This window comes from Neomonachus schauinslandi, chromosome 2 (assembly GCF_002201575.2).
Source record: "Neomonachus schauinslandi chromosome 2, ASM220157v2, whole genome shotgun sequence".
Lineage (NCBI taxonomy): Eukaryota > Metazoa > Chordata > Mammalia > Carnivora > Phocidae > Neomonachus > Neomonachus schauinslandi.
Window position 1 is genome coordinate 37,104,899 of NC_058404.1, and position 25,563 is coordinate 37,130,461.

A 25,563-nucleotide genomic window follows, 5' to 3' on the forward strand; every position below is an offset into this window, starting at 1 on the left:
GGAGAGCAGAGGGAGGACTCCGCGAGCTGCCGGGAGGGAGCCCGGGCGGGAGGAGCAGCAGGTCTGAGGCTGCTCGGCGGTGCCTGGAGCTTAAAAGGATACCCAAGATGTCCGCCACCACCTTTTGTGGCACTTAAGGACCCCGGAGAGGGGAAGATCTGGATGAGGCTGTGTCTAGAGCTGGGCCAGCCATGGGAGGAAGGAGGAGAGCAGAGGTGGGGAGGGAGCGTGCCCGGAAGCTGGAGCTCCTTGTTGGTGTCAACCAAGACAGGCAAAAGTGAGAAACCCATTGTTCTTTAGGCAGGGCTGTCAATAATTAACTTCTGTGAAAGGTGTGGCTTTCATGAGGACGCCATCAGTAAACTTCCAGGTGACACATTTCCACGAGGAAAAGGGCATGGAGAGGTGAAAACACCCAGCCAGGGTCATCGGAAGAGTTCAAACAGGGACTGCACAGCCCTTTGGCCCAGCTCGGCTAATGCCCTAATGCCTAGGGATTTGGTCAAATTCCCAACTCCACTGGGCCTCCTTTTACTTCGGAGTTAAGCTGAGTCAGGCCCGCTGCGCAGGCTTGTTACCGGGGTTACAGGATGTCAAGGAACGCAGAGCTGCCTTGATAGGTAGGGCTATAAAAGTTGCCACGGTACGCTCCGTGGAGTAAACGATCCCGGTCTCGGGAACTCATTATACGAGAACGCTCTAACCAATCTGTCAGTTCGGTGGAGGCGACCAGTGGTTGGCACAACCACGGGGGCCATAAGGGAGCTTGGGTGGAGTGGTTCGGTACATCCTGAACAATGTTGCCTGGAATCCCTCCATACTGCAGGGTCCTCAGATCAGGGGGAGAATGGGTGTGCACGGAGGCTCTTCGTTCCTCCACAAAAATATAACCTGTCCCCTACACCTGACGAGCCCTTCCAGTCAGAGAACCCCTGTGCCCATCCTCAGCCCTGCAGCTGATAATGTGTGCATATTGTCTTGAGCAGATGCCCCTGCTGGACTGCCAGTTCCTCAAGAGTTACCGGGAACAGCGCCTGGCCCACTTGGTCCTGAGCTTCATGACCATGGGCTACGTCTGGCAGAGAGGAGAGACACAGCCGGAAGAGGTACGGGGCAAGTAGATGGCCGCCTTGCAGTCCGGCAGGTGGGCTGTTCCTGGAATGCGCTCCCTGCTTGGGCCCCCACTGTTTTTCTGGAAGATAGGTCCTTTCTTGTTCTTTTCTCTGGCTATCCATTGAAGGAAGGGCAAGTGGCCCACTTCAATGAAAGAATTTTTTTCCCTAAGAAGGTAATTTTCTTTTTTTTTTTTTTAGAACTTGTAGCCATTTCTCCCTTTCATTAGCTTTCACATCTGTTTTCTTTCTGGCAATAATGCTTCAAGATGCATTTGAAAGCAAGAACTGAGGTCTCATAAAATACTTAATGATAGCTTACCTTTTACCGCATTTTGTCTGCCTCTGCACATACATTATCTCTTGATTTTCACAATCCCATAAAGTAAGTAAAACTCCACTATGCCCATTTTACAGAGAGCTGAGGACTACAGAAGATAAAGTCCTTGTCCGAGGTCAAAGAGCAAGTCAGTGTAAAATGCAAGGCCATGCTCAGACCTTCTGATTCACCAATGCAAACTTCTTTCCCTAGAGGCACTCTTTGACATTAACAAGATTAATTTTAAATTTTTAATACTCCTTTCTTTCTACTGATTATTGGTCTCTTAATAATGTATTTAAATCTCTTCTGAATCTTGACTTAACGTTTTATGGTTTCAGCTTGAACCTTGCAAGGTGAAGTCTCTGAGTTCCACTGACAGCAGAAGTAAAAAGCACTACTCCCTCTCATTTTGCAGAAGTGTCCCTTTTCCAGGAATCGGAGTTTACATTGTTCCAGTACTTCATGTTCACTGAGCAGCCCCAGCCTATTTGGTTTGCTTGATTGATCCTGCCTCTTTTCTTCCAAGTAAACACGGGAAACTCCCATGGGAAAAGGAAAGGAGGTTGAGAAAGGAGAGAGGAGGAAAGTATAGAGTTGCTTTAGAGTTTTTAAATGTTAGGACATCTTATTTTTAAAAATTGTGTGCCTGATATAAGAAAGTATGGAAGCTAGGCACACTACCAACCATCCCACTGGGCTCCCCTCCCCCTTGGGTTCTCCAAACCATAATCCTAGATGGGGGAAGGAGTGGAGTGAAGAAGGCTGACAGGAGAGGGAGTCTCTAACGAGGTGTGTCCATTCACTTCCAGGCGAACAGGAAACCCCTGGCCATGGCCTCAGATCATCCCTGACTTTCTCTGCGTCTCATCTTTTAACTTTTCACTGAAATAGACACTACCCTTCTGCACTGCTCTCCTCATCCCCTGATTCCCAAGGAAAGCTAAACTTCAGTTTGAATTTTAAGACTCTTTAAAGTTCTTTATTGTTTTCCACCTAAAAAACAGTTCTGTCCCAAGTCTAATCTAAAAATCTAAGGGAAAGCAAAGGCAGAAGTGGGGCTCTTTTAATAGATACTTTTATCTTAGGGGGAAATAAAAATGGAAGTGGGAGATAGGGAGCATGAGAATGTTCTTTTGGATCCAAACTAATTTAGCCTTGTCCACAAATAAGAGACCCTTTCTGGTCTCCCATAGATCTGAATAGTTTTTCTGGATTTGTGGGCAGATGAGTCTCTTTGGAGTGGTCCTCAGATAACTTAGGGGTTGAAAGGGAACTGTCTTGGGCGCCTGGGTGGCTCAGTCATTAAGCGTCTGCCTTCGGCTCAGGTCATGATCCCAGGGTCCTGGGATCGAGCCCCACATCAGGCTCCCTGCCCCGCCGGAAGCCTGCTTCTCCCTCTCCCATTCCCCCTGCTTGTGTTCCCTCTCTCACTGTGTCTCTCTCTGTCAAATAAATAAATAAAATCTTTAAAAAAAAAAAAGAAAAGAGGGCGCCTGGGTGGCTCAGTCGGTTAAGCGACTGCCTTCGGCTCGGGTTGTGATCCCGGGGTCCTGGGATCGAGTCCCGCATTGGGCTCCCTGCTCTGCGGGGAGCCTGCTTCTCCCTCTCCCACTCCCCCTGCTTGTGTTCCCTCTCTCGCTGTGTCTCTCTCTGTCAAATAAATAAATAAAATCTTTAAAAAAAAAAAAAAGAAAGGGAACTGTCTTGAGGTCACTTACTTGAAGGTATTATTGGGTTTGACTTATGAAGTGATGGACAGAGTTGGCTGCCACACAGGATGAAGTGTTCTATCCTCCCCATTCCTCTTCCTGAGTGACACATAAACACACACACACACGTACGTGTGTACATACATACTCATGTGTAAATATGCTTGTGTTCTTATACACACAGATATATCAACATATTTATGTAGTTGTCTCTGTCTATAGATAAGTAGATAGAGATAGAGATTTTTTTCCCACTACGCATCAACCCAGTTCATGTTCAAACATTTGGTCAAACATTTGATGCCCTTCTTTGTAGTCAATTTTCAGAGATCATTTTATGCTATATCTGTATGTATGTGCTCCAGCTTTGTAATATTATTATATATTTCAGCTTGTACTTATAAACAATATATCCACTAGATTGCAAACAGAAAAAAAATATGAAAGTGAGGTGTGTATTTATGGATCACTCAGATAATATCAGTTTTATTGCCCAGGTCATTTCTCTACCACAGGATTGCTGGAATAGAGGGCAACCATGACTACTTCCTCTGTGGCATTCTTTCAAGAATATACTAGTCGTATATTCTATCATATAGTATTGTATCGCAGTCATATGTATCTGGATTTATCTATCTGCTGTATATTCTGTCTATCGTATCATGATCGTATATATCTGGATTTATATCTAAAAGGTTCTGCCAAGAAATCTTGCCCTTCCCCTTGTTGAAGTCTCCAGAAACTTGGGGCTCCCTCCTATCCTGGTCCACTCAGACCTGGTGCTGACAAACTGGACCCCTAGGGATCCAGAAAGGTAAGATGCAGAGTGAGTGCTTTGGATGTGAACAGACTGAAACTGAGTAAAGGGCAGCCCTGTGACTTTTACTCTTCCTACAGTAAAGGCCCTGGGTTTTTCAGCCACTTGCAATTAGAGATGTTCATATTTATTATCTACTTTATGATTGCAAAGCAGGATCAACCTGAACACAAGTTCAAAAATCACAGTTCCCAGCAGTTTCACTCTGAATACATTGGTCCAAGCTACATTTTTCTTGTTTGCTCGTTTGCTTCCACATCCGATCTCAACTTGACCTTCAAGCTCCTGCATGATTAGACTTCGCTCATTCTTTCTCATCAAATTATCTCCTGTGCCCTAACACGCCCTCCATTCATGTCAAATTAGGACCAGTGACTTCAGTAAGTGATCATGATGTAGCGATCATAAATGAATGATTATGGGTGAATTAGGCATAGGGCTCTAGATAAGCTAGATTGAGAATTTGATGAATAACGCCATCTCTTCTACCTAGTTGGCATCAATCCTCTGAAAGCTGGGCTGGGAATGTAGGTAGGCAGTAGTCTAAAGAAGTAGCGAAGAGTTTTTTAACAAACAATCAATAGTCAGAATGGGTGGAAGAGAGGAAGTATTTAATTTCCCTTTGAACTTTATTAGCACAGCCAAATTTATTTCAGGCTATAGATGCAAGAGATAGTGCTTTGTGACTTCATAAAATAGCTAAAGGGATATTTAGGTTAGATGTGAGGAGGAACTTCCTCAGCATGAGGTTTGTGGGTAACCACAGGATTTCGGAGATGATGGGAATCTGTTCTAGAGGATTAAACACTTAACAGACAATATACCTTTCTGGACTAATTTGTGTGGCCTTTGGAAGAAGTGAGGTCATCTCATCTCTCTAAGGAGCTCTGAGCTCTGGGAGGATACATTTTCCATAATTATTAATAATGATCTTTGACCAATTCTGCTTTCATAACAAAATTGATGACCAATATTCTCATAAAAAGCTGCTAAATCTGGCTCAGAGTTTTGACAGAAAAAAAAATAATAAATATATGTGTAGAAATGATTCTGGTTGGGGTGCCTAGGCGGTTCAGTGGGTTAAGCGTCTGCCTTCGGCTCAGGTCATGATCCCAGGGTCCTCGGATCGAGCCCCACATCAGGCTCCCTGCTCAGTGGGGAACCTGCTTCTCCTTCTCCCTCTGCAGCTCCCCCTGCTTGTGCACTCTCTTTCTCTCTGACAAATAAATAAAATCTGTAAGATAAAAAAATAAACCTCATGCAAGCAAGTTTATTACCACATTTAAAAAAAAATTCAGACTTGTACAAAAAAAAAAAAATCAGGACGTAGCTTGGTGAGGGGGTGAAACTTGACCTAGGTACATGCTAAAGGCGAGTAAGAGTAGAAGAGCTACAATAGAAACGTGGGTTTGTGGCAATTACAAACATATAAAAGGAAGAAGATAATTTATGATGCTGGCCACAGGCTAAATGTTCTGGGGCTCGTGTATGAGCTGAGATTTAGCTCCCTCTTTGTCACACAGTGGCTTGCAGGAGAGGAAAACTTCTCCCTCTTCCCTTCTAGGTTCTTTGGCTGGTCTGATAATTAACTTGACGTAAGAGAGATTAATAAGAAAAAAACAAATTTAATTTTGTGCATACAGGAGCCCATAAAAATCTGAGACTCAAACAAGTGACCAAAACAAGCAGCTTCTATACCTTTTACACAAGAAAGCAATACATTTGGGAAGGATTGATAAGACAAAGGGGTTGGACTTGGGGCAGCAAATTAGGGAAGAAGTAATAAGATGTGTTTTCTCAGGCTTCTCAGCCCTAAATAACCTATTGCAGGTGATAAGGACACTTTCTATTCTCCTGGTTCAGGAGGGTACCTTTCATGTAGCAGATTTATTTCCTGCTTTCAGGGGAGCTAAGGTCAGAGTGTCCTTCTTGTACCAGCTCTTTCTTAAGTAATGTTAGTTCAAATGATGAGTGTGCCAAAGCAGTGCATTTTGGGGTGGCAGATTCTGCTCACAGTGTAGTCACTACCTGTGACATCCAAAGTGTGCATGGGTATGTGTGTGCACACAAATGTGCATGCCTGTGTATATGTGACTGCAAAAGGCATATATGGCGTACAAACTGATTTGTTCTTTTATTTTCTTTTTCTCTTTGTGGTTGTCAATACTGAAGACCCTTGGAAATTGGGTAAGTTCTCCGAAGTCCTTCACTCACTTTAGAATCCATGTGAACTCAAAGCTTACAATAAATAAAAGAGAAAGTCATACCAATTTTTATGTATGGTATATAAACTATCTAAAAATGCCCGAAAAAAGACTAGAAGGACATGTGCCAAAAATTAACAGCACAAAAGTTAACAGTGGTGCCCTGCTTTGTAAGGATTAGGGGATTCATTTTCTTTACTATGTTTTCCAATCTGTGCATAAGGCAACAAGTAAAGTGCAATGCAAAAAAAAAAAAAAAAAAAAAAAAAACTTTACCAAGTTTCTAATTCTCTGTGATTCTTTGAAGTCTGATGATCTGAAAAAGATCTCTGGTCTCACCATAAGGTCTATGAACGGCCCAGCTGCAGGCAGCGGTTGCTCCAGCTACAAAAGAATCCCTTTGCAATGTCTTGTTTTACACGGACTGGCGCTCGTGGGGCAGGCCTGCTCCAGACATCCTCAGTCTCCTCTTTCCCCAGCGAGCAAAATTACCCTCTAAAGGAGCCAAACCTCAGCTCAGGAGGGGGTTCAGTATAAAAGTTGTAGCTCAGAAGATGGAGGGTGGAAAGGCAAAGACACCACCTCCCACGCTATCGTCTCTGCTGGCACAATGGAGTTCCGGACCTATTTTTCTTTTGTGTTTGTTTTTCATCTCTCGTCGTGCGTAAGATGTTAGAGGCAGAAGTGACTTATGGAGTGAAGTTTTCGGTTTTATAGACTGGATCGACGTCTGGGATATTTGCATCCATATGATAACTGGTCATTTAAAATCGATCCCTGTTTAACAGTCTTCCTGCTGTCATTCTACTATAATACAGCACTTGGGGGAAAAAAATAAATCACTGATGAGAAAGAGCACTAGTCTGAGTTATGAGATATGCCTGCCCTGGTCCTGGGACTCATCAGCTGCATGGGGAAACCACTGTGCTTCTCTGGGCCATAGTTTCATGTCTAAAAGAGGAGCATGGAATTAGCTATGGCCTGTGGTCACTACGGCTCCGAGACTCTCTGCTCCTGACAGGAATGGTGTGACGGGCCCCAGCTGGAGAATCAGCAGGGCCTGCCCACTTATGCTTCAGCTGATCCCCTGGGGAAACGGGTGAGGACCATCAGGGCCATGCTAGACTTTGACAGTCTTCAGGTCCTGTGAACGGGGGCTGGAATAGATCTGCTCTTTCTCTCTCTTTTTTTTTTTTTGGAATATGGCTGGAGGCGGAGGCTCCTCCCCAGGGCAGTCCTGTGGAGCCCAGAGGGTTTCTTTCAGAGTCCACTTGCTCTCATGGTTGTCTCACTCTGAGGTGGCCTGGGGCTGTGCGCCTCGCGGTGTCCAAGCCTCACTAACCATGTGGTCATTTCCTTCCCAAGGAACTTGGACCTCATTGTCTCATTTCCTGGGGGAGAGAGCCTGCGTGGCTTTATACTGGTGACTGTTTTGGTGGAGAAGGCAGCAGTGCCTGGGATTAAGGTATTGTCTTCACAGAACTTTTTTTTTTTCCTAAATGAGAAATTAGTGTGAGCTTTACTTCACACCAAGTCCCTCTCCCTGTGGTGAACTAATCAATATAGATGGACAGGCTTTGTCCTGCTTGGTTTATGTCTGAGCTCTAGCCCACAGAGATCTCTGCCGTTCCTCAACGACCGTAAAACTTAGAATGACCATTTGTCCACTCAACAGACTAGCTTAGTTCTGAGCAATGGATGTCTCTGGGGGAACAAAACAGACACTGCTCTGGCCTCCACAGAAGCTCACCGTCCAGTGGATGAAGATGGGCCGATATATAGGGTAACAAGAAAAAAAAAAAAAAGCAGTGTTTCATGAAAAGACATCTAAAACCTAATCCAGACTTGCAGGGTCAGGCAAAGGGAAATGAGAGCTGGAGTTAATATCCTCATGATGTACAGGAATTAATCAGGGGGTGGGAATGGGGGGGTGGGGAGTGGTATTTCTGGCCCAGAGAACTGTTATGCAAAGCTTCAGAGGACAATGAATCATCATTGAGATTCCCTAGCCCTGGGGGTGGGGGGGGTTGCAAATTTGAATTCCTTCAGGGGTCAGGTGGGTACAGAGAGGTCAGGTGTAAGACAAAAGAAGGTGGAGTGGCAGGTGATCAGCTAGAGATTGTGTGCCTTATTTAAGTGAGATATTTAAGTGAGATTTGTGTCTTTCCTCACTCTCTGCCTTCCCTGTTAAGCATACTTTGAGTGCTTACTGTGTCCTCAGTAGAGTGACCAGATTGTGGTACAATTATTTTAGCACCCCTCTTTCCCTCTCAAAAGTGAAACTATATGGCTACTCTACTTCTCATTCTTGTGTTTAGTTCATTGAAAGATACGGAGTAAAGTATTGGTCTTCCAAATACAGCTTACATAAGGTGGAGACTGCTGGAGACAAGGAAGGCTTCCTGGTGGAGGGGGCTCTGAAGCTAAGGGATCTACAGAATCTGTCCGATTTTATGTACAGCAGAGCTCAGGAGTGAGGGTGCCCCAGTTCAAGATCACAGAAGGAGCAAGCAGAAGTAGAAATGATCATAATATGAGACAAATACAGAAGAAGGAACAAAATTGATAGGGTTATGCCCTTGAGAGTTACAAGAAGTAGCAGCCAATGGGAAAGATCCAGAAAGACTTAATTAGGGATCTATCTGGGAGGTGCCCAGAAAGATTCTGGCTCTCAGGACATCTAGTTCAGGAATGCCCCCCAGGGAGCCCTGCCAAACAGCCCAGCAGTCAGAGGGGTGCCCTTCCTCTAGGTTCCCCCAGCTCTGCCTCTCTCTCACTCTCAGTGGACTGAATGCTCCTGAACTGAGTGAATGAATCTCCTCTGCAGGCACTTGTTGAGGCCGTGAATGCCATCTCACAGCACAGCCAGAACACCCTGCTCCAGGCCATGCAGCGACTGAGACTCTCCATTCAGGAGATCACCAGAACCTTAGGACAAATGCATGGTATGAGGCTCCTGAAGAGTGAGGGCTCTGCTTGGGGCAAAGGGGCCTGGAGGTTTGGCAACGTCCACAAGATGGCGCGGGTGCATTAGCTTTGTTTTAAGGCACCCACTTGTTCGTGCTCCTGGAAAATGATCTCTCAGTTTGCAGGGATTTTCTTGTGGGTTTATCCTACTTTATATTCTCTTGTGATTTGGTGGCTTCTTCTTCTTGTTGGCCATGTATTTCTTTGCATGTCGAGGTCTTGCATGAAACTGGGGAGGGAGGGGTGAAGCACGCCACATTGGTTGTACATGCCTCTATCCAGCAACGTGAGGTTACTGCAGGGCAGAATTAGGGTATGAGGGAGTTTGGGCTTACACTCTCTAAAGCCTCTTTGATTCTTGTTCTCATGTGGGACCTGAGATGACTGACCTTGGCTTTGGGCCTTATCTGAGGGCCCTTCCTGTGCTCCTCCACTGTGGCTACTTTAGGGATGAGTTATCATAGGTGTGGCCAGTTAAATGCAGCCAGCCCCCCTCCCCCCGCTTCCTGGGGTTGATTATATCTTATTTTGATGACTGCAGCTCTTCAACTTCCTCTATCAGAAGAATCTAGAAAATGTAACTAGGGTGTGTTTAAGGAAGGTGTGGGAGAGGGGTGTGATCTGTTTAACAAGGGGTGAGGATCAAAGTATCAGTTCCCCTCAATCCTGCTGCACTGACGGATGGAGTCCAGGAAAGGAGACGTTTACGAGAAAGGACGGGAGGGAAGGTGGGAGCGAGGGAGGACACAGGGTGGTGCCCAGCTTTATGGCCTTCTATTAAAGGAGTAAATTTATTTGTCATCGCAGACTCTCTGCACGAGTGGAAATCCATCTGAAATCACAGTGTTATGTATTATGGAAATAAGACATTATTTTCAACTTCTTGTTTTATATTTCAGATTCACATTTCCTCCATTTCCCTGAGTTTTAATTTTAAAGCCCTCCGGATCACATCAGGAGGTCTCCTGCCAAACAAGCTCTCCAACCTGGGTGATGTGGATTTTAGCCTTGCAGAGGGACCCTGAGTCTGTTACTCAGGACACCGAGACCAGGGAAGGCTCACTGCAGGTGCATTCAGATCATATGGATGAGCCAAAGCGAGTAGTCTGGAAGCTCAGGAGAGGCCCTCCCCCCATCACAGCCTGCAGCGGTGGGATAGCACAGCTGTCCCATCACAGGCTTTTCTTGTGCTCCTTGTCCAGAGGCACTTCCTTCTTCAGCCCGGGCCAGCCCCAGTGCTCTCGTGACTATCACCTGTAGGAGGTTTGATGGCTAGGGGAGGTACCAGGGCCACTTCCCTTGTTTCCCCGAAAGGCAACTTTTCCCACACAGACATACTGTCTCTTAAAGGTTTTACCTGTGGTCACTGCGGTGAAATAGATGAGCGCATCAGCGTGCATTTTCCAACGCGACTGTCACGTGCCTGCCGTCTGTGTCCTCGCTTGTGACGCTGGCAGGCTCGGGACATGCCTGTAATCAACAGCTTGCAGGAGAAGTGACCCCATGTGAGCTGAGGCAAGGGTAGAGGAGGGAGGGGATGCGACTGCCACCTTGTATACGAAGTCACCACCCAAAAATGCCACCCACTCTGAGGCCACGGCTGTGAATGAGGGTGTCAGACCACACAGGGGGGCCATATGTAGATGCTCCGGTTGGCACTTGACCCGGGAGCGAATGAGCCCTTGGTTTGATTCTAGGTTCCCACCCTCAGATCATCCTCAGTCTTCAAGTCTTCCCACCTGAGGACCCAAACACTGTGAAGCAGAGGAAAGCCATCCACGGTGTCCTGTCCAAATTTCTAACCCACAGAATCCATGAGCGTAACGTACTGGCTGCCTGACTTCAGAGTGGTTTGTAATGCAGCCAGAGTAAACAGAGAAATGAAATTACAAAAATAAGAAATACTAGAAACTGCAAGGTTTACGGAATCACACAGGTTTGTTTGTCACTGTGTCTGGTTTATGGTTAATGGCATTTTTTCCTGCATGATCAGCCGAGCTCAGCTGCACTTCTTCCCTCTGCTTTCTCCCAGAAAATGGAGCTCACCCAAACATTCTTTCTTTCTGAGCTCAATTTTAGCAAGAGCGGTGGAGTCTCCTCCCTTCCTCCATACATACCTCATTGCCAGGCAGGACAGCCTGAAAACATGCCCAAGGCAGAAGAGAAGGTACTCTTCTTTGTAAGGCTGCAATTTGCTTTGCTGAGGAATCCCTTGCTGTCACTTCGCCTTGGCCTAGCCCACATGTGACTTCTACCTCACAGCCTTACATAATCCTCACCACGGACTGGAAAATAAAACCAGATGACTCTGTTTTCACAGCCTGACTCTTCTTTTTTTTTTTTTTTAAGATTTTATTTTTATTTTTGACACAGAGAGAGAGTGTACAAGCAGGGGAAGCAGCAGGCAGAGGGAGAGGGAGAAGCAGGCTCCCTGGCTCAGCAGGAGCCCGACGTGGGGCTCAATCCCAGGACCCTGGGATCATGACCTGAGCCGAAGGCAGCCACTTAACTGCCTGAGCCACCCAGGCGCCCCCACAGCCTGACTCTTCTTAAGGCAGAAGTCCGCACCAGCACTACACTAACAGACAGTGCCCCACCTCACCGCATTGCTGGCTGCCAGTCAGCACTGGGCACCTGTGGGATCCCTGGCTGTGCCCCTCTTCTTGGTGATTTGCAGAGAACATGACCTGGTCTGTGCGTTGTGCTCTGTTGGAAGGCTAAAATATGTTTGGATTTCCAAGCATCAGATTACACTGGCATGTCTTTTGGCATGTTTCTCAATAGCTCTTGTTGTTTTTTTTTTTTCTTTTTTTAAATTTTATTTTATTGTTATGTTAATCACCATACATTACATCATTAGTTTTTGATGTAGTGTTCCATGATTCATTGTTTGTGTATAACACCCAGTGTGCTCCATTCAGTACATGCCCTCTTTAATACCCAACACCAGGCTAACCCATCCCCCCACCCCCTCCCCTCTAGAACCCTCAGTTTGTTTCTCAGAGTCCATAGGCTCTCATGGTTCATCTCCTCCTCCGATTTCCCCCCCTTCATTTTTCCCTTCCTACTATCTTTTTTTTTTTTTAAACATATAATGTATTATTTGTTTCAGAGGTACAGGTCTGTGATTCAACAGTCTTCAATAGCTCTTGTTTTTGAGAATTAATTTCCTCCTTAGAAAAGCTGAGGGGTAAATTGCTCTCCAAAAAGCCGTGGACATTTTTACTTTGTATTTCCTTATGCATTAACACAATTTCTAACTACTCCCTGACCGATTGGTAGCTGTAAGAATTTATCTTTTAATAGTAGAGCAAGGAGTCAAAAAGTTTCTTTCTAACAGTTTGGTATGTGTTTAAATCAGGTTTCTTAATCAGTGAATTGGTGCAAAATGGTAGCATTAACTTCAGCTACCGGCCCCATCTGATTGGCCCACTTAATTTTGTCTAAGGGCTTTTTTTCCTAATTTGAGAACTTATTTTGTCTAAAACCAATTGGAAACAAAATTCTTGTTTTCATTTTTTTAATCTTAAATTGAAGCTTAAAAGTCGCGTGTAATTAGGACACTCTTAGATTTGTTGAAAGCATTTTTGACATCTATATAAAAGAATTTGTGATAAAGTTAGTATATCCAGGTGCTCACCAAAGAACCATGTAACAACTAAGTTTTGTTTTGTTTGTAACTGATCCATTTTCACCCATTTATAATCAGTAGGAAAGACTGTCTGGATGTTGGGGCAGCTCTATGCTTTGGGTCTGTAACCTGTAATAACTGAATTCAGTACCCTAGATTTATGTTTAGCTGTTAGGACTTTCTTGATGAAAGTTATTTTCCTTCCCTTCCCAGCCTACCGGTATTTCTCTTTATGACTTCTGGAGCGTGAGCTCCCTGTGCTGTCTGAAGAAGGTATTACAGTTAGAACCATGCACTGGTGATAAAAGTCTTTGCTAGCAATAAAAGCAGTCCTTAACCTTTGAAAAAATAAAATAAAAAATAAAACCCATTGGAAAATAATTAACATGGAATTCTTCTCTACTGAATACCACAGGATTATACGACCACATTCATATCTCTAAAGATACCTTCTCTCGTGGATTAGTTACACACGGTAATCTGGTTATACCCTGGTCACATGAGCCATCGTATTTTATCTTAAATCCAATTTTATTATGTCAGTGCATCAAATCCAGAAGGATGCCCACACAAAACCAGTTCTCCAAATATTGAAGAGTCCCATTAAGTCTTCACAGAAGATGTTTTTAGGCATACAAAGAAGAATATACATTGCATGTCACACATCAAAAATATCCAGAAATCTACAATGATTATTATTGTTGCATATGGTTAAGATTCACTCAGATTTGCTTACATATTTATAACCTATTTTTTTTTGCCCTTCATTCCATTACACACATTTCTTTTGCCACTAGGATTTCCTCTAGTGAGGGCCTGGGGCTGGCAAACTCTCTCATCTGCAAATTGCCCTGTTTCACTCCCATTCCTGAAGAATATTTTTGCTAGCAACTATATTCTCTTAGATGCTGAGTAGATCACTACAGTATCTTTCGGTTTCCACTGCCACTATTGAGAAGTTAGATGTCAGTCTCTTACTTGTTTGGGGGCAACCCATCTTTTCCCTGTCTGCTTGTGAGTTTCTCCTTATAGGTCTGTCTTTCCCGTTGTTCATTTATTACGCGTGGGCTTCCTTATGCTTCTTTAGTTGATATGCCTCGTTGTTCTGGAAAGTCCTCATCCATTAAATCCTCGCAGGTTACGCCTCACTGTCCCCTGTCTTCCTACTGCAGCTGTGATTGAAGAGATTAGATCTTGCTCTGCTGTCCTCCATTCTTAAAGCCTTGCTGTTTTTTCCCATCTCTTTATTTCTTTGTGCTGCATTCTGGATTAATTCTTCTGATCTAATTAATTAATTCTCAACTGCTTCCAACCTGCTCCTAAATACACACATCCAATAGGTTATTGTCTCATTTCCAAAAGTTGTATTTTATTATTTTCTAACCTGTTCATATTTTACAACATTCTGTTCCTTGTAGATGTTTTCAAGTTTGCTTTGGGTTTTCTTCAACATACTATGTGTGGTTGTTTCATAATTTGTATGTGATGATTCTAATATTGGAAACTTGATTCTGTTTCCTTCTTGTTATTTCTTCTTTCCTACTGGTTCTCATTGCTGGTTGTCATGTTTTCTTGTGTCTATGCTTGCTTTTGTTGCTTTTTCCACCCCCTAGATATTGCTCATTGTCTTTGAAACCCTGTCTGTAGGCAGTCTTTTGGAACTGGGGTAAAGAAATATTTGTATTCAGTTCTTCCTGGTTCTTGGGGACATTAAAATTCTGTCCCATCTTGAATCAAGTTCAGCAAGTGAGGGCACATGTATCAATCAGGCAATTAAACTTGGGCTGAAAATGTGCAAAAAAAGAAGTCACAACTTCCAGGGACAGATTTTTTTTTTTTTTTTTTGGTTTTCCTGTTTTGCTCAATGCCAAGGTAGCCCTGATTTTGTCTTCTAGGGCAAGCAGTGGTGGGGTGGGAGCTCTGATGCACACTGATGTTGAGATATAGGCAGCTGGGACCCCCAGATTAATATGAACAGGGTATCCTGTAAAATGCCTCACCATGGCTGGGACCAGGGTCTTACTTATGGCATGGACCATACAGAGAAGCCACCAAAACCAAGCCCAGGTGTACCTGGATTGGCAAATGCCTTCAGGGAAAAGTGGTTTTGCCACTCTAATTTTCCACCTCCCTTTCTAGGGGTTCCTGCTTTCCCTTAAATTTTTGCTTAGCGGTTCCTTGCTGTTTCTTCAGCTTTGATGCCTTTAAGATGTTTGCATCTCTTATCCCTCTTTTTGGATTGTTTTTAGTGGAAGGATGGGTCCAAGTGAAGTAGCACTCCATTACCCCAAATGGAAGACTCTTTCTGGAGTGTCATTTGCATCCCTTCCTTTCTCTCTGTTTCCATCACTTGCTCTGGACCTGGCTCTCCTCATCACTTGCCAGGACTCTGCAGTGACCTTCCACATCCCGTCTTTCATCTGCCCTTTACCTAGTCTAATTCATTCTTTACACAGAAGCTGGAAGTGCAAGCTGAATCACTCTTACTCCTAAAACTCTTCAGTTTCTCTCCTGGCACGGTGCAGGAAGGTAGCCTCCAGCTCCATGTGGCTACTGAACACTTGAAATACGACCAGTGTGACTGGGAAACTAAATTTTAATCATATTTCATTTTAAACAATTGAAATTGACATTTAAAAATGGAATCAATGTAAAATGGTTTTTTGTTAAACATAGCTTTATTACTAATGGTCATATTTCACTTAATTGTTGAAAATTAAGCATCCTAGTTGAAATGCAGTATAAGTTTAAAATAATTTTTTTTAAGATTTTATTTATCTATTTGAGAGAGAGAGAGAGAGAAGGGGGCGGAGCAGAGGGAGAGGGACAAGCAAACTCTGCACTGAGCAGGGAACCTGATGCAGGGCTCACTCTCACGACCCTGAGATCATTACCTGAGGTGAAATCAAGAGTTGTTGGCTTAACTGACTGAGCCACCCAGGCGCCCCAAGTATAAAATAAATTTTAAGTCTGTAAGCATATACAGAAAATTTCAAAAACTTATTACAAAAAACATATTAACAATTTCTATATTGATTATCTTTTGAAATTAAAATATTTTGGATATTGTGTGTTAACTAAAATATAGTATTGGTATTAATTTTGCCAACTTTTTTTTTTACCTTTTGAAATATGACTACTAGAAAATTTTAAATTACATATGCCTGTCACATTACATTCTTATTGCTGGCACTCTTTCATCCATTATTCTAAGGATAAGGACAAAATCCTTAATCCATTCTGTAAGACTCAGTATGATCTGACCCCAGAATATTTTAATTTCAATTTCTTTATTTGACACCATGTTTCCCTTCACTTGTTCTTTCTGATACTAGCTTTTAGTTCCTGAAAATACTTTTATCATGAGCACACACGAGTTGTGTCTTTCCACAATGTCAGCTTTATTCAATCCTAAAGCAAAGTTAATCACAGTTATAAAGCAAGTTCAGGAATCTAAACTCAGTGACAGTTCACCATGTGATTAAACTTGGCTTCTTACACAGCACCCAGAGCAGGAGAGAAGACAAGCCACACAACGAACAAGATAACAGAAGGTACAGGAAGTGAACGAACCAAACTCAGTCAGTCTGCGGGCGTGTGGTTGAGCTAAGGCCTCCGTCTGGTCCGGGTCAGCTCTCCGTACTCGGCTTCTGATGTTCTAGCGCTGAAGGCTCTCGGTTCTGTTCGGAAGAGGCAGAGCCTTCCGTGGCAATTGCCCTTTTTTAGGGGTCAGACAGAGGGGCCAGGTCTGAAGAGTCTGACAGTTTGCTGCCAAAATCCTTCCCTTTTTAAAGGGATTTACTCCGTTTTGGGTCTCTGCAGACCTCCTCTGGTTCTTCGTGATCAGTTGTGGGGTGCCGGCTGACGTGGGTCCGGGCGATACCTCCTAGCTGCCGGACCTGAACTGCTCGCGTCTTTGCTTGACGCAGGCTCCTGCTTGACGTGAGAGACTCCATTTTGTTCTCTACAACTTTCTTCAACTTCAAGGCTTGTTTACGCACTATTCCTTCTGCTCCATTCATTCTTTCCTATTCACCCTCTGCCTGGTTCACTCCTACTTCCATAAACTCCAGATTTAAGCCCTGGTGTCGTCCAGGCACATATAGCTGCTTACACCCTGCCAACAATGCTACCAAGTCTGGGAAAAGGGGAAGGGGCTAGAACAGTCAGAGCAACAGAAGAGATGGACAAGAGACATCAAGGAAAAGGACGAAGGACTGGTAGAGTGTAGGTATGATCAGAGACAGAAAGAGTTGTCCAGGAAGTATACATGATTTCAAAGCCGGTTTAAAAGAAAAAAATCACGATGCCTCTGGCAAAGACCTGTCACTTGGAAGATTGAATCAAGTTCTGCTTGATGGGTTGGTTGGTTTTCAAAGTAAATTGGGACACACAGGAAAGATGATGAACTTGCTTTGAGATATGTCATGCTTAAGGTGATGACAAGACACCCAGTGGAAATATGTGGCTTTGACAGTTGGAATTATGTGAAAAAGTTACAGTTTGGTGGTCGTGAGCATCAGATGTATGGTTCGATTTGCATCTACCGTGCTTTATTGTATGTCAGAACACCTGCCATGCTACTTCCCTGAGTGGGACCGGATGAATGTTACTAAAATAATGTGAAAACACTACGGTAATTCTACACCTGTGATTTTACAGCACTGATCCAAAGCAAGGATTTTCTAGTTTTGCTTTGTGTAAAGACTACTTCTCAGTATAAAATCGAAATCCCTACCCCTGAAAACTTTAAAAGCTAGTCTCCTTAGGTTTTCCAAACAAAACAAAAATAATGCTTATGACACAAAATTATTATCAGTGTAAATGAATCAAAAGCAGACATTATATTTCTCTAGAGATTCACTTGGATTTAAAGAGAAGGATGCTTGGCCAAAATGTTTTGTGTTTTGCTGAACACAACCACAGAAACACTGGAAGATGTCTGGCCAGGCACTAAATGGATCTGAGCTTGGCCATCCGGGCAGAAGCTGTAGTTCTTGGTGCCTTTTTCTCATTCTACTGGGAAGCCACATGGAAGGAAAAGGAGGAGGCGTAACTCAGGTGTGTTCTTAGATCCTCCGTGTCACTGGCTTTTAAGAACCACCCTTCTTAGCCAAAATGTGCACACATGAGACCCAGAAGCCAGACTGTTTACATGGTTCTCCTACCTTACCAGCCCCATGTTAATAGTGCAGGAAGTTTTCTACTTGGTATTTTCTGAACAGTGTTCAGAGTCCATCACTAAAATATATTTCCTAGTAGTCTGTTCTTTTTTATGATTTTTATCTCTCTGTTAAAGTTCTCATTTTGTGCATGTGTTGTTCTCTTGATTTCATCGAATTGTCTTTCTGTGTTTTCTTTTTTCATTTTTTAAAATTTAAATCTGATTAATTAACATATAATGTATTATTGGTTTCAGGGGTAGAGGTCTGTGATTCATCAGTCTTATATAATACCCAGTGCTCATTACAACACATACCCTCCCCAGAGTCCATCACCCAGTTACCCCATCCCTCCACGCCCCTCCCCTCCAGCAACCCTCAGTTTTCTTTCTGTGTTTTCTTATAGTTCACCTGGCTTCCTTAAAACAGATATTTTGAATTAATTTTATCAGGCAAATCACAGGTCTGCATTTCTTTCAGGTCAGTTACAGGAAAGTTATTTTGTTCCTTTGGTGGTATCATGTTTCCTTGATTTTTTTATGTTCTGTGAAGCTTTGCATTGCTGCAAGAAGTATTTGAAGAAGTATTCACCTCCTCCAGGATTTACCGACTGGTTTCAGGAGAGAAATACCTTCCATCAGCCCTGGTAGGGATTCCAAAGCTTTCTCAGACCTTCTATGGATACCCTGCTCCATACTTCTTGCTCTCTCTTGTGGCAGAAGTTTTAATTGCGTGCTCCTTCTCTTGAGCCCGCAAAGCCAGGTGCTGACCACCTTCCATTTGCCTTCCCCAGAGGAGTGTTCAAGGCTCAGGTTTGTGTGCTTTCTCCCAATCCCACAGAATCAGCCAGCTTGCTGCATGAGCTCACTAATCCTCAGCAAAGGCTCACTCTTTCTGCCTTCAGGAGTACACACAAGGAGCTGGCCTCGGACTGGGTGAGACACCAGAGCACTAGGGATGTTGGAATGTTCTCAGCATCTCATGGGAGGGTTTCTGAATGGACTCTGTCAGGTGATCAATATGATCTGCATCCCTTTAATGAAACCCCCAAGAGCCCTATGTGGCATTCTCCTAGCTCCTCCCCATGCCCAGTCTCCCCAGTTGTGCAGTACACCTCAGTGTTCTGGATGGGGCGAGAAAGAAGTGGGTCTGCTTGGCAGCATTCCCATGCAGTTGGGGAAGCCAGGCACTCACTCATATGCTCTCGTTTTCCCTCACGGGAAGAATCACAGCCCTAGAAGGTCTCTCTTAGCACCGAGCTGTGCTGCCTTGTGGACAGGGTGATGTGAGCAAAGTGAAATGTTCTTACCCTCTTCAGTGCATCCAGCTCCGGATCTTTTTGCTCAGTGGTGTGCTGGAATGTCTCCACTGAATTCCCGGACTTTCACAAAGGCTCTCTTGTCTATGTGTGATTGTCTAAACCAGTGTTCTCTGTGGGGAAGACAGTGGAAAACTTTTACTCCACCATGATGATGACGTCACTCCCGCATTCTCTGATTTGAGTTAACTCTCTTCTGTGTGTGTGTGTGTGCATGCACGTGCTGGTTGGTGCTCACCACTCAGGTCCCTCTTTTGTGAATGCATGCATTTCCTTATATTTTTTTTTTTAAAGATTTTATTTATTTATTTGACAGAGAGAGAGCGAGAGCAGGAACACAAGCAGGGGGAGTGGGAGAGGGAGAAGCAGGCTTCCCGCGGAGCAGGGAGCCCGATGTGTGACTCGATCCCAGGACCCTGGGATCATGACCTGAGCCGAAGGCAGACGCTTAACGACTGAGCCACCCAGGCGCCCCCCTTATATTTTTAATGGCCTTTTATCTTTTATCTTTTTGTAAGGTTTTGTGCATCCTGGTGGTCTGCTCTTTTTTAGTTATATGTGTTGCAAATATTGTGGTTTGTCTTAGGACTTTTGAAAGCAGAACTTTTTAATTTAAATATAGTCAAGGTATCTGTCATTTCTTTTGCAGAAGTCTATGTTTTAGGAGGTCTTGCCTAAGATATTTTTTCATAATCGTAGGTCATAAGTATATTTTCCTGCATTTTCTTCCCGAATTGTTGTCTTTCACATTTTAGACCTTAATTCACATAATTATTATCTATATGTAACATGACATAGGAAATAAATTCAATTTCCTTTTTTTTAATAATCCCTAATCTTCAATATTGGCACTGTCTTCTATCAGATTTTCTGAAATGACTGGCTCTGTTTCCAGGTTCCCTAGTCTTTTTCATTGTCTCTCTTTCCCATCAGGAATTTCATTTGTCTTAAGAACTATAGCTTCATAGTATTTCTCATTTTCATCTTGCCCTTCTTTTCCAGAGGTGACTGACTGTACTATTTTCAACCCTTTGCCTTTCATGTAAACTGCTAGAATCAGCTTTTCAAATTGCATTGAAAAAAATCTCTGTTAAAAATTTTGCTCACATTGCATTAAATCCATACATTGATTTGGAGAAAAATGACATGCTTCTGATATTACATCTAGTCTTTCTGTCTTATGATCAAGGAAGTGGAGAGTCAGAGAATAGCACAGAAACACCAACTAAGGTTGTTGGACAAGCCACTCCAAATCATGCCTTCATATTGCTGGCTGCCGGCTAAAATTTATCCAGATAGAGAACTCTTTCTTAGATACATTTCTTTCTTTGATATTGATACTGAGTTTTCTTGTCCATCAATATAAATTTCTTCTTTAATTTCCTGAATTTTTTAAAATTTCATTCAAAATAAGAGACTTAGATATCTTCTGGGTTTTTTTCGTAGTTACCTTAGATTTTTGTTTCTAGTGAATATGGTATCTTTTGATTTAACTAACTCCTAACTATTTGTTGCTGGTTTATTAAGTGAAATTGATATTTGACTATTAACCTTGAACTTAGTACCTTGGTAAACACTCTTATTAATTCTAATAATTATTTGCAGATTATTTGGGTTTCCTATGTTGAAATCATGTTATTTGAGAATCATGTTTTGTTCCTTCATTTATAATACTTATGACTTTTATTTCTTTAAATATTTTTTTTGTACTCTTCTAGCTAGGATTCCTAACACCGTGTTGAATGGAAGTGGTGATCCTTGTTTTATTCCACATTTTAAAACACTTATTTTTAATCTTTCAGTATCAAGTACAAAATGCACAATAGGCTTTCTGTGAATTTATCAGTTCAAGAATGTTCCTCCTATCCTTAATTAGCTAATTTTTCTCTTTTTTTATAATCATAAATGGATTTTTTTACATCTATTGACAATTTTTACATTAAAATTATTTTATATCTACTGACTAATCATTTTACTTTTGTGGGTAAAATATTACACTATTGCTGGTCATTGTTGCTTCAGCAAAAATTTGTACATAATACTTAACATTTTTGTGGGAGCAGAAGACCAGATGGGAAAGACATAGAAACGGGGCCCAAATAAAAGTCCAGCACATGGGTCATTGTCACAGAAGAGCAGAGAGAATGTGACACCACTCAGGAACACTGGGAAACCCTGAGGCTAAAGGAAGATATGAGTGACCCGAGCCCATGAGGTTTCAGAGAAAATAGAGATGGAGGAACAGAGAGTAGGTATGATGGTAGAAAAGGGAATTGATGGTATAGAGATGACATTATTTGGGTCTCATAAAAAAGATGTTTTTTGGGTGTTTTGTTTTGTTTGTTTATTTAAGATTTTATTTATTTATTTGACAAAGAGAGAGAGAGCACAAGCAGGGGGAGTGGGAGAGGGAGAAGCAGGCTCCCCCATTGAGCAGGGAGCCCGATGTGGGGCTTGATCCCAGGACCCCAGGATCATGACCTGAGCTGAAGGCAGCCACCTCAACCACCCAGACACCCCTGTTTTTTGTTTTTTGGTTTTTTTTTTCTCAAAGAGAAACAAGGAAATATGGACAGGAATCCAGGTAAAAGAAACATGCCAGGTCACAGGGGGGCCCTATTATGCAAAGAAGAAGGAACAATCTTCAGAAGTTAATGAGAAGAGATGTAGTACAAATGTGAAGACACGCTTCGTTAAATGCAAATTAATAAACTAGTGGAATCAGTTATCCCCAAGCCTTGGCTCAGAGGCAAAACTAGTTGCACAGACTAAGGAATGCAGCTCAACGAGCCCATACCGGACCTGGTGTGGCAGCCCCTGGGCAAGACATTCTCCCCTCCATCCTTTGTTGCCTGTACAGAACTCTGCATGAGCATTGATGACTTTAGGTTTCCTCTTTTGTGCAACCTTTGAGAGAGGTGACTCTTTTTCTCTGCTTTTCTTCTTTCTACTTCCTACGCTCTCTCAAATATCATGTCTGTTTAAAAATATTAATTTTTTAAAGATAGCTTTGACCTCTCCTTTTGTTGTTATGAAGTTCAGAAAAGGGAAGTGCCACAAATAGAAAAGGGCAGCATTTGGAACAGTTTAAAATTCCTGTAAGTGCCAGTGAGGGGCCACAGAAGAGAACATTCCATCCCCCTCCTGCTGCTGCCTTCCTTCCAGGTTTCCATGAAGATCAGATAGAGGAAGCGGCCCCAGGAGAGCTGCAGGACCCATGCACATGTAACCAATTGCTTTTTTGCCTGTAGTAAAGTTCACATTTTGATTGCTTCTCCAGATTATGTTGATCCAGACATATTTTATGCAGTCATCCGGATCTTTCTCTCTGGGTAAGTACAGTTCAACTGTTTTCCTGCATGAGGCCTCTGTAGCATATTCCAAATTTATGAGAGGAGACAGAAGCTTCCTATAGTAAGAAACACACCAAGAAACCCTTGCTAGCAGCTATCCACTCTTGGATAAAAGAGGTGGGGTACCATCTGCATGACAAATGACATTGAAGTTTGAATATTTAAGTTTAGAATAGTTTTCCTTAGATGACCATATTAGATTCATTTGTATTCACTTAGAATCCCATCTTGATGGCAGAAAAAAAAGCCCAGTATGCAACCACAAAGCTCTATCATTTATATCCATTCTCTCCCCTTTGTTACTAAGGCAGATGGGAGCATAGAAAGGGCTTAAAAGCTTTCTTCTAATATTCCTGGAAGAGCTCCCCCAAGTCATTTGTTCATATTTGCGGGTCTTTTTTGACATGGTCTGTTAATTTCTCCAGTTAGAGAACTCTACCCTTAGATATATTTCTTCCTTTAAATACATTAGTTATACCTTGACATGTTTTAATCAAATTGCTTTCCTATTTACATTAACCAAGAGAAACTAAGTTTGTTTGTTTGGTTTTTTAATGGTGAAAAGTGAAAAGTGGAGGTAGTGAATGGATGAGGTGAAAAATGTGAAATAGAGCTCATCTAGTGTTCCGTCTTGATAACTAGGAGATGCCTAAGTGCTATGTACAGAAAGAATCTGAAGCTGTGCCCTGAAGTAGTAAGAGACAAGTCCAATACCAAAATCAACAGATCTATTGAGTTATCAGTAGATGTAGTGGATATTACATTGGTGCAAGAAGGGAGTGACAACATGAACTCAGTATTTTCTCTAGATTGAGTAGGTCTGGAGTGTGAGACAGTCTAAGGGGAGGCCAGCCTGGGTGGGCATTCCTCACTGCAGGGCTCAGACAGTGGAAGCAGGAAGGTTTCCAGAGAATAACTTGAGAGTAATGGGTACCTGACTGATGAGGAAACCAGAGAAATGGGGAAGGGTGCAGAATGGAATTGGGAGTGTTTCTCAGAATTCAGACTTTTGCTGTATACCCATTCAGTCCCGAAATCCTCCCCAAAGAGATTATCTATCCTTAGAACTCTTCTTGCTCTGTGTGCGTTTTGCATGTGCTCAGGATTAAGACAAAGATCTGATTGTACAATAGTGATTCTAGCAACAAATGTTAAGCAAAACTTGCAGATAGGTTTTGGTAGAATTAGAGAACAAAAGGGCATTTTTAAAACATTTTAAATAGACTGGGATTTAGGAAGTACCAAATTCTGGAAAATCTCTTTGTGCTTCACTTTGCTGTCTAAATTTGTATTAGCCTTCCACCATTGCATAACAGATTGCCACAAATTAAAACAGCAGTTTAAAACAACACACATTTATTATCTCGCATTTCTGTAGGTCAGAAGGCCAAGCAAACTCAGCTTGGTTTTCTGCTTAGCGTCTCCAAATGCTGAGGTCAAGTTATCTGCTTGGCTGAGCTGTTATCAGGAGAATCTGGGGAATCATTCACTTCCAAACTCATTCAGGTTTGTGGTAGAATCCAGTTCTTTGTGGTTTTGGAACTGAGGTCTATGTTTCCTTGCTGGCTGTTGGATAGGATCTGTTCTCCCTTTAGAGGCCTCCTGCTTTCCTTGTCACATGGTATCCTCCAGCGCAGCCATGGTGCTTCCAATCCTTCTAGTACTTAAATCCCTCTGATTTCTCCTTCTGCCATTAGGCAGAGAAAATCTCTGCTTTTAAGGTCTTATGTGATTAGATTGAGCTCACGGAGACAATGCAGAAAACTCCCTATGTTAAGGTCAACTGATTAGTAACCTTAATTACATTTGCAAAGTCTCTTTGGCCTTGCTATATAATATATCATATTGACAGGTGTGGTAGCTTATAATATAAAGAGTTCTAGGAATTAGGATGGAGATCTTGTGGCAATATTTTCAAAATTCTACCCATCATGATTAAATGGTCACTGCAGGGTGATATTGTTTTCATTAAAATAAGTTCTGGGTCAGTGGTGCATCTTATCTGTGATCTCCATAAAAGCCTCCCCTCTGTCTGACCCTCAAAAATATTTCCCATGTAGCACAACTAAGTGGGCGGCACCAAATCTTAAATGTATTGATAACTGTTGATGGCTAAAATCATCTGGATTGTTGAGAATTCTCAAGAGAGTTGTCTTGAAAAATCGAAATCTACTCCTATATTTTTGGTTTGTCCTATGTTTGATTTATTGTTTTTATTTACTTTTTTTTTAATATTTTATTTATTTATTTGACAGAGAAAGACACAGCGAGAGAGGGAACACAAACAGGGAGTGGGAGAGGGAGAAGCAGACTCCCTGCTGAGCAGGGAGCCCGATGCGGGACTCGATCCCGGGACTCCAGGATCATGACCTGAGCTGAAGGCAGTCGCTTAACCAACTGAGCCACCCAGGCGCCCTACTTTTTAAAAACATTTTTATTTAGGAGAGTTTCATCATCTGTAGATTAAACATATTCTTTTTATTTCCCACTCACATTAAATTTCACAGGGAAGTCATCAGCCCCTGTGGAAAAATGTCACTTCATTTCTTTCTTTTTTTCTTTCTGTTTACACTTCCTCTTGGGTTTCCTAGAAATATGCTATGAGAAAGATTAAAAATAACCTTGTCTACAGAGATTTGAAAGGAAACTAATTCCTTTCCTTTACAAACAGTAGTTTGGGCTGAGAGTGCATGGGAGCAGTCCTTGGGCTAGTCAGAGAAACCCTATTTCCCTTCCTCAGACTAATCTCATCACAGGTGGAGAACATGGGTTTTGAAAGTAGATCCCCTTATTTTATCTTTTTTGACCTACATGCTGATGTTTTCTCTATCACCTTCAATGTGGCTTTGATACATCTTCTTCATGTTGGGGCACCAAAAAGAGATTGATTGATGTCTCTTGGCCATTTGAGCATCTGATGGCTCCTTAAAGCTGGCTAGGTCCTTTCCAGACAAACATTTGGGTCCAC

At 42.6% G+C, this 25,563-nt stretch overlaps 1 protein-coding gene across 1 annotated transcript in view; it reads left to right on the forward strand.

Moving 5' to 3' along the window:
• IDO2 (indoleamine 2,3-dioxygenase 2) overlaps positions 1-25,563 on the forward strand; it is a 58,979-nt gene that overhangs the window by 27,076 nt on the left and 6,340 nt on the right. Inside the window, exons 3-8 of the mRNA XM_021681528.1 lie at positions 987-1,106; positions 3,839-3,957; positions 6,133-6,147; positions 7,530-7,629; positions 8,992-9,109; positions 22,523-22,574. Coding sequence (XP_021537203.1) covers positions 987-1,106; positions 3,839-3,957; positions 6,133-6,147; positions 7,530-7,629; positions 8,992-9,109; positions 22,523-22,574 — 524 coding nt within the window. The remainder of the gene's footprint in view (positions 1-986; positions 1,107-3,838; positions 3,958-6,132; positions 6,148-7,529; positions 7,630-8,991; positions 9,110-22,522; positions 22,575-25,563) is intronic.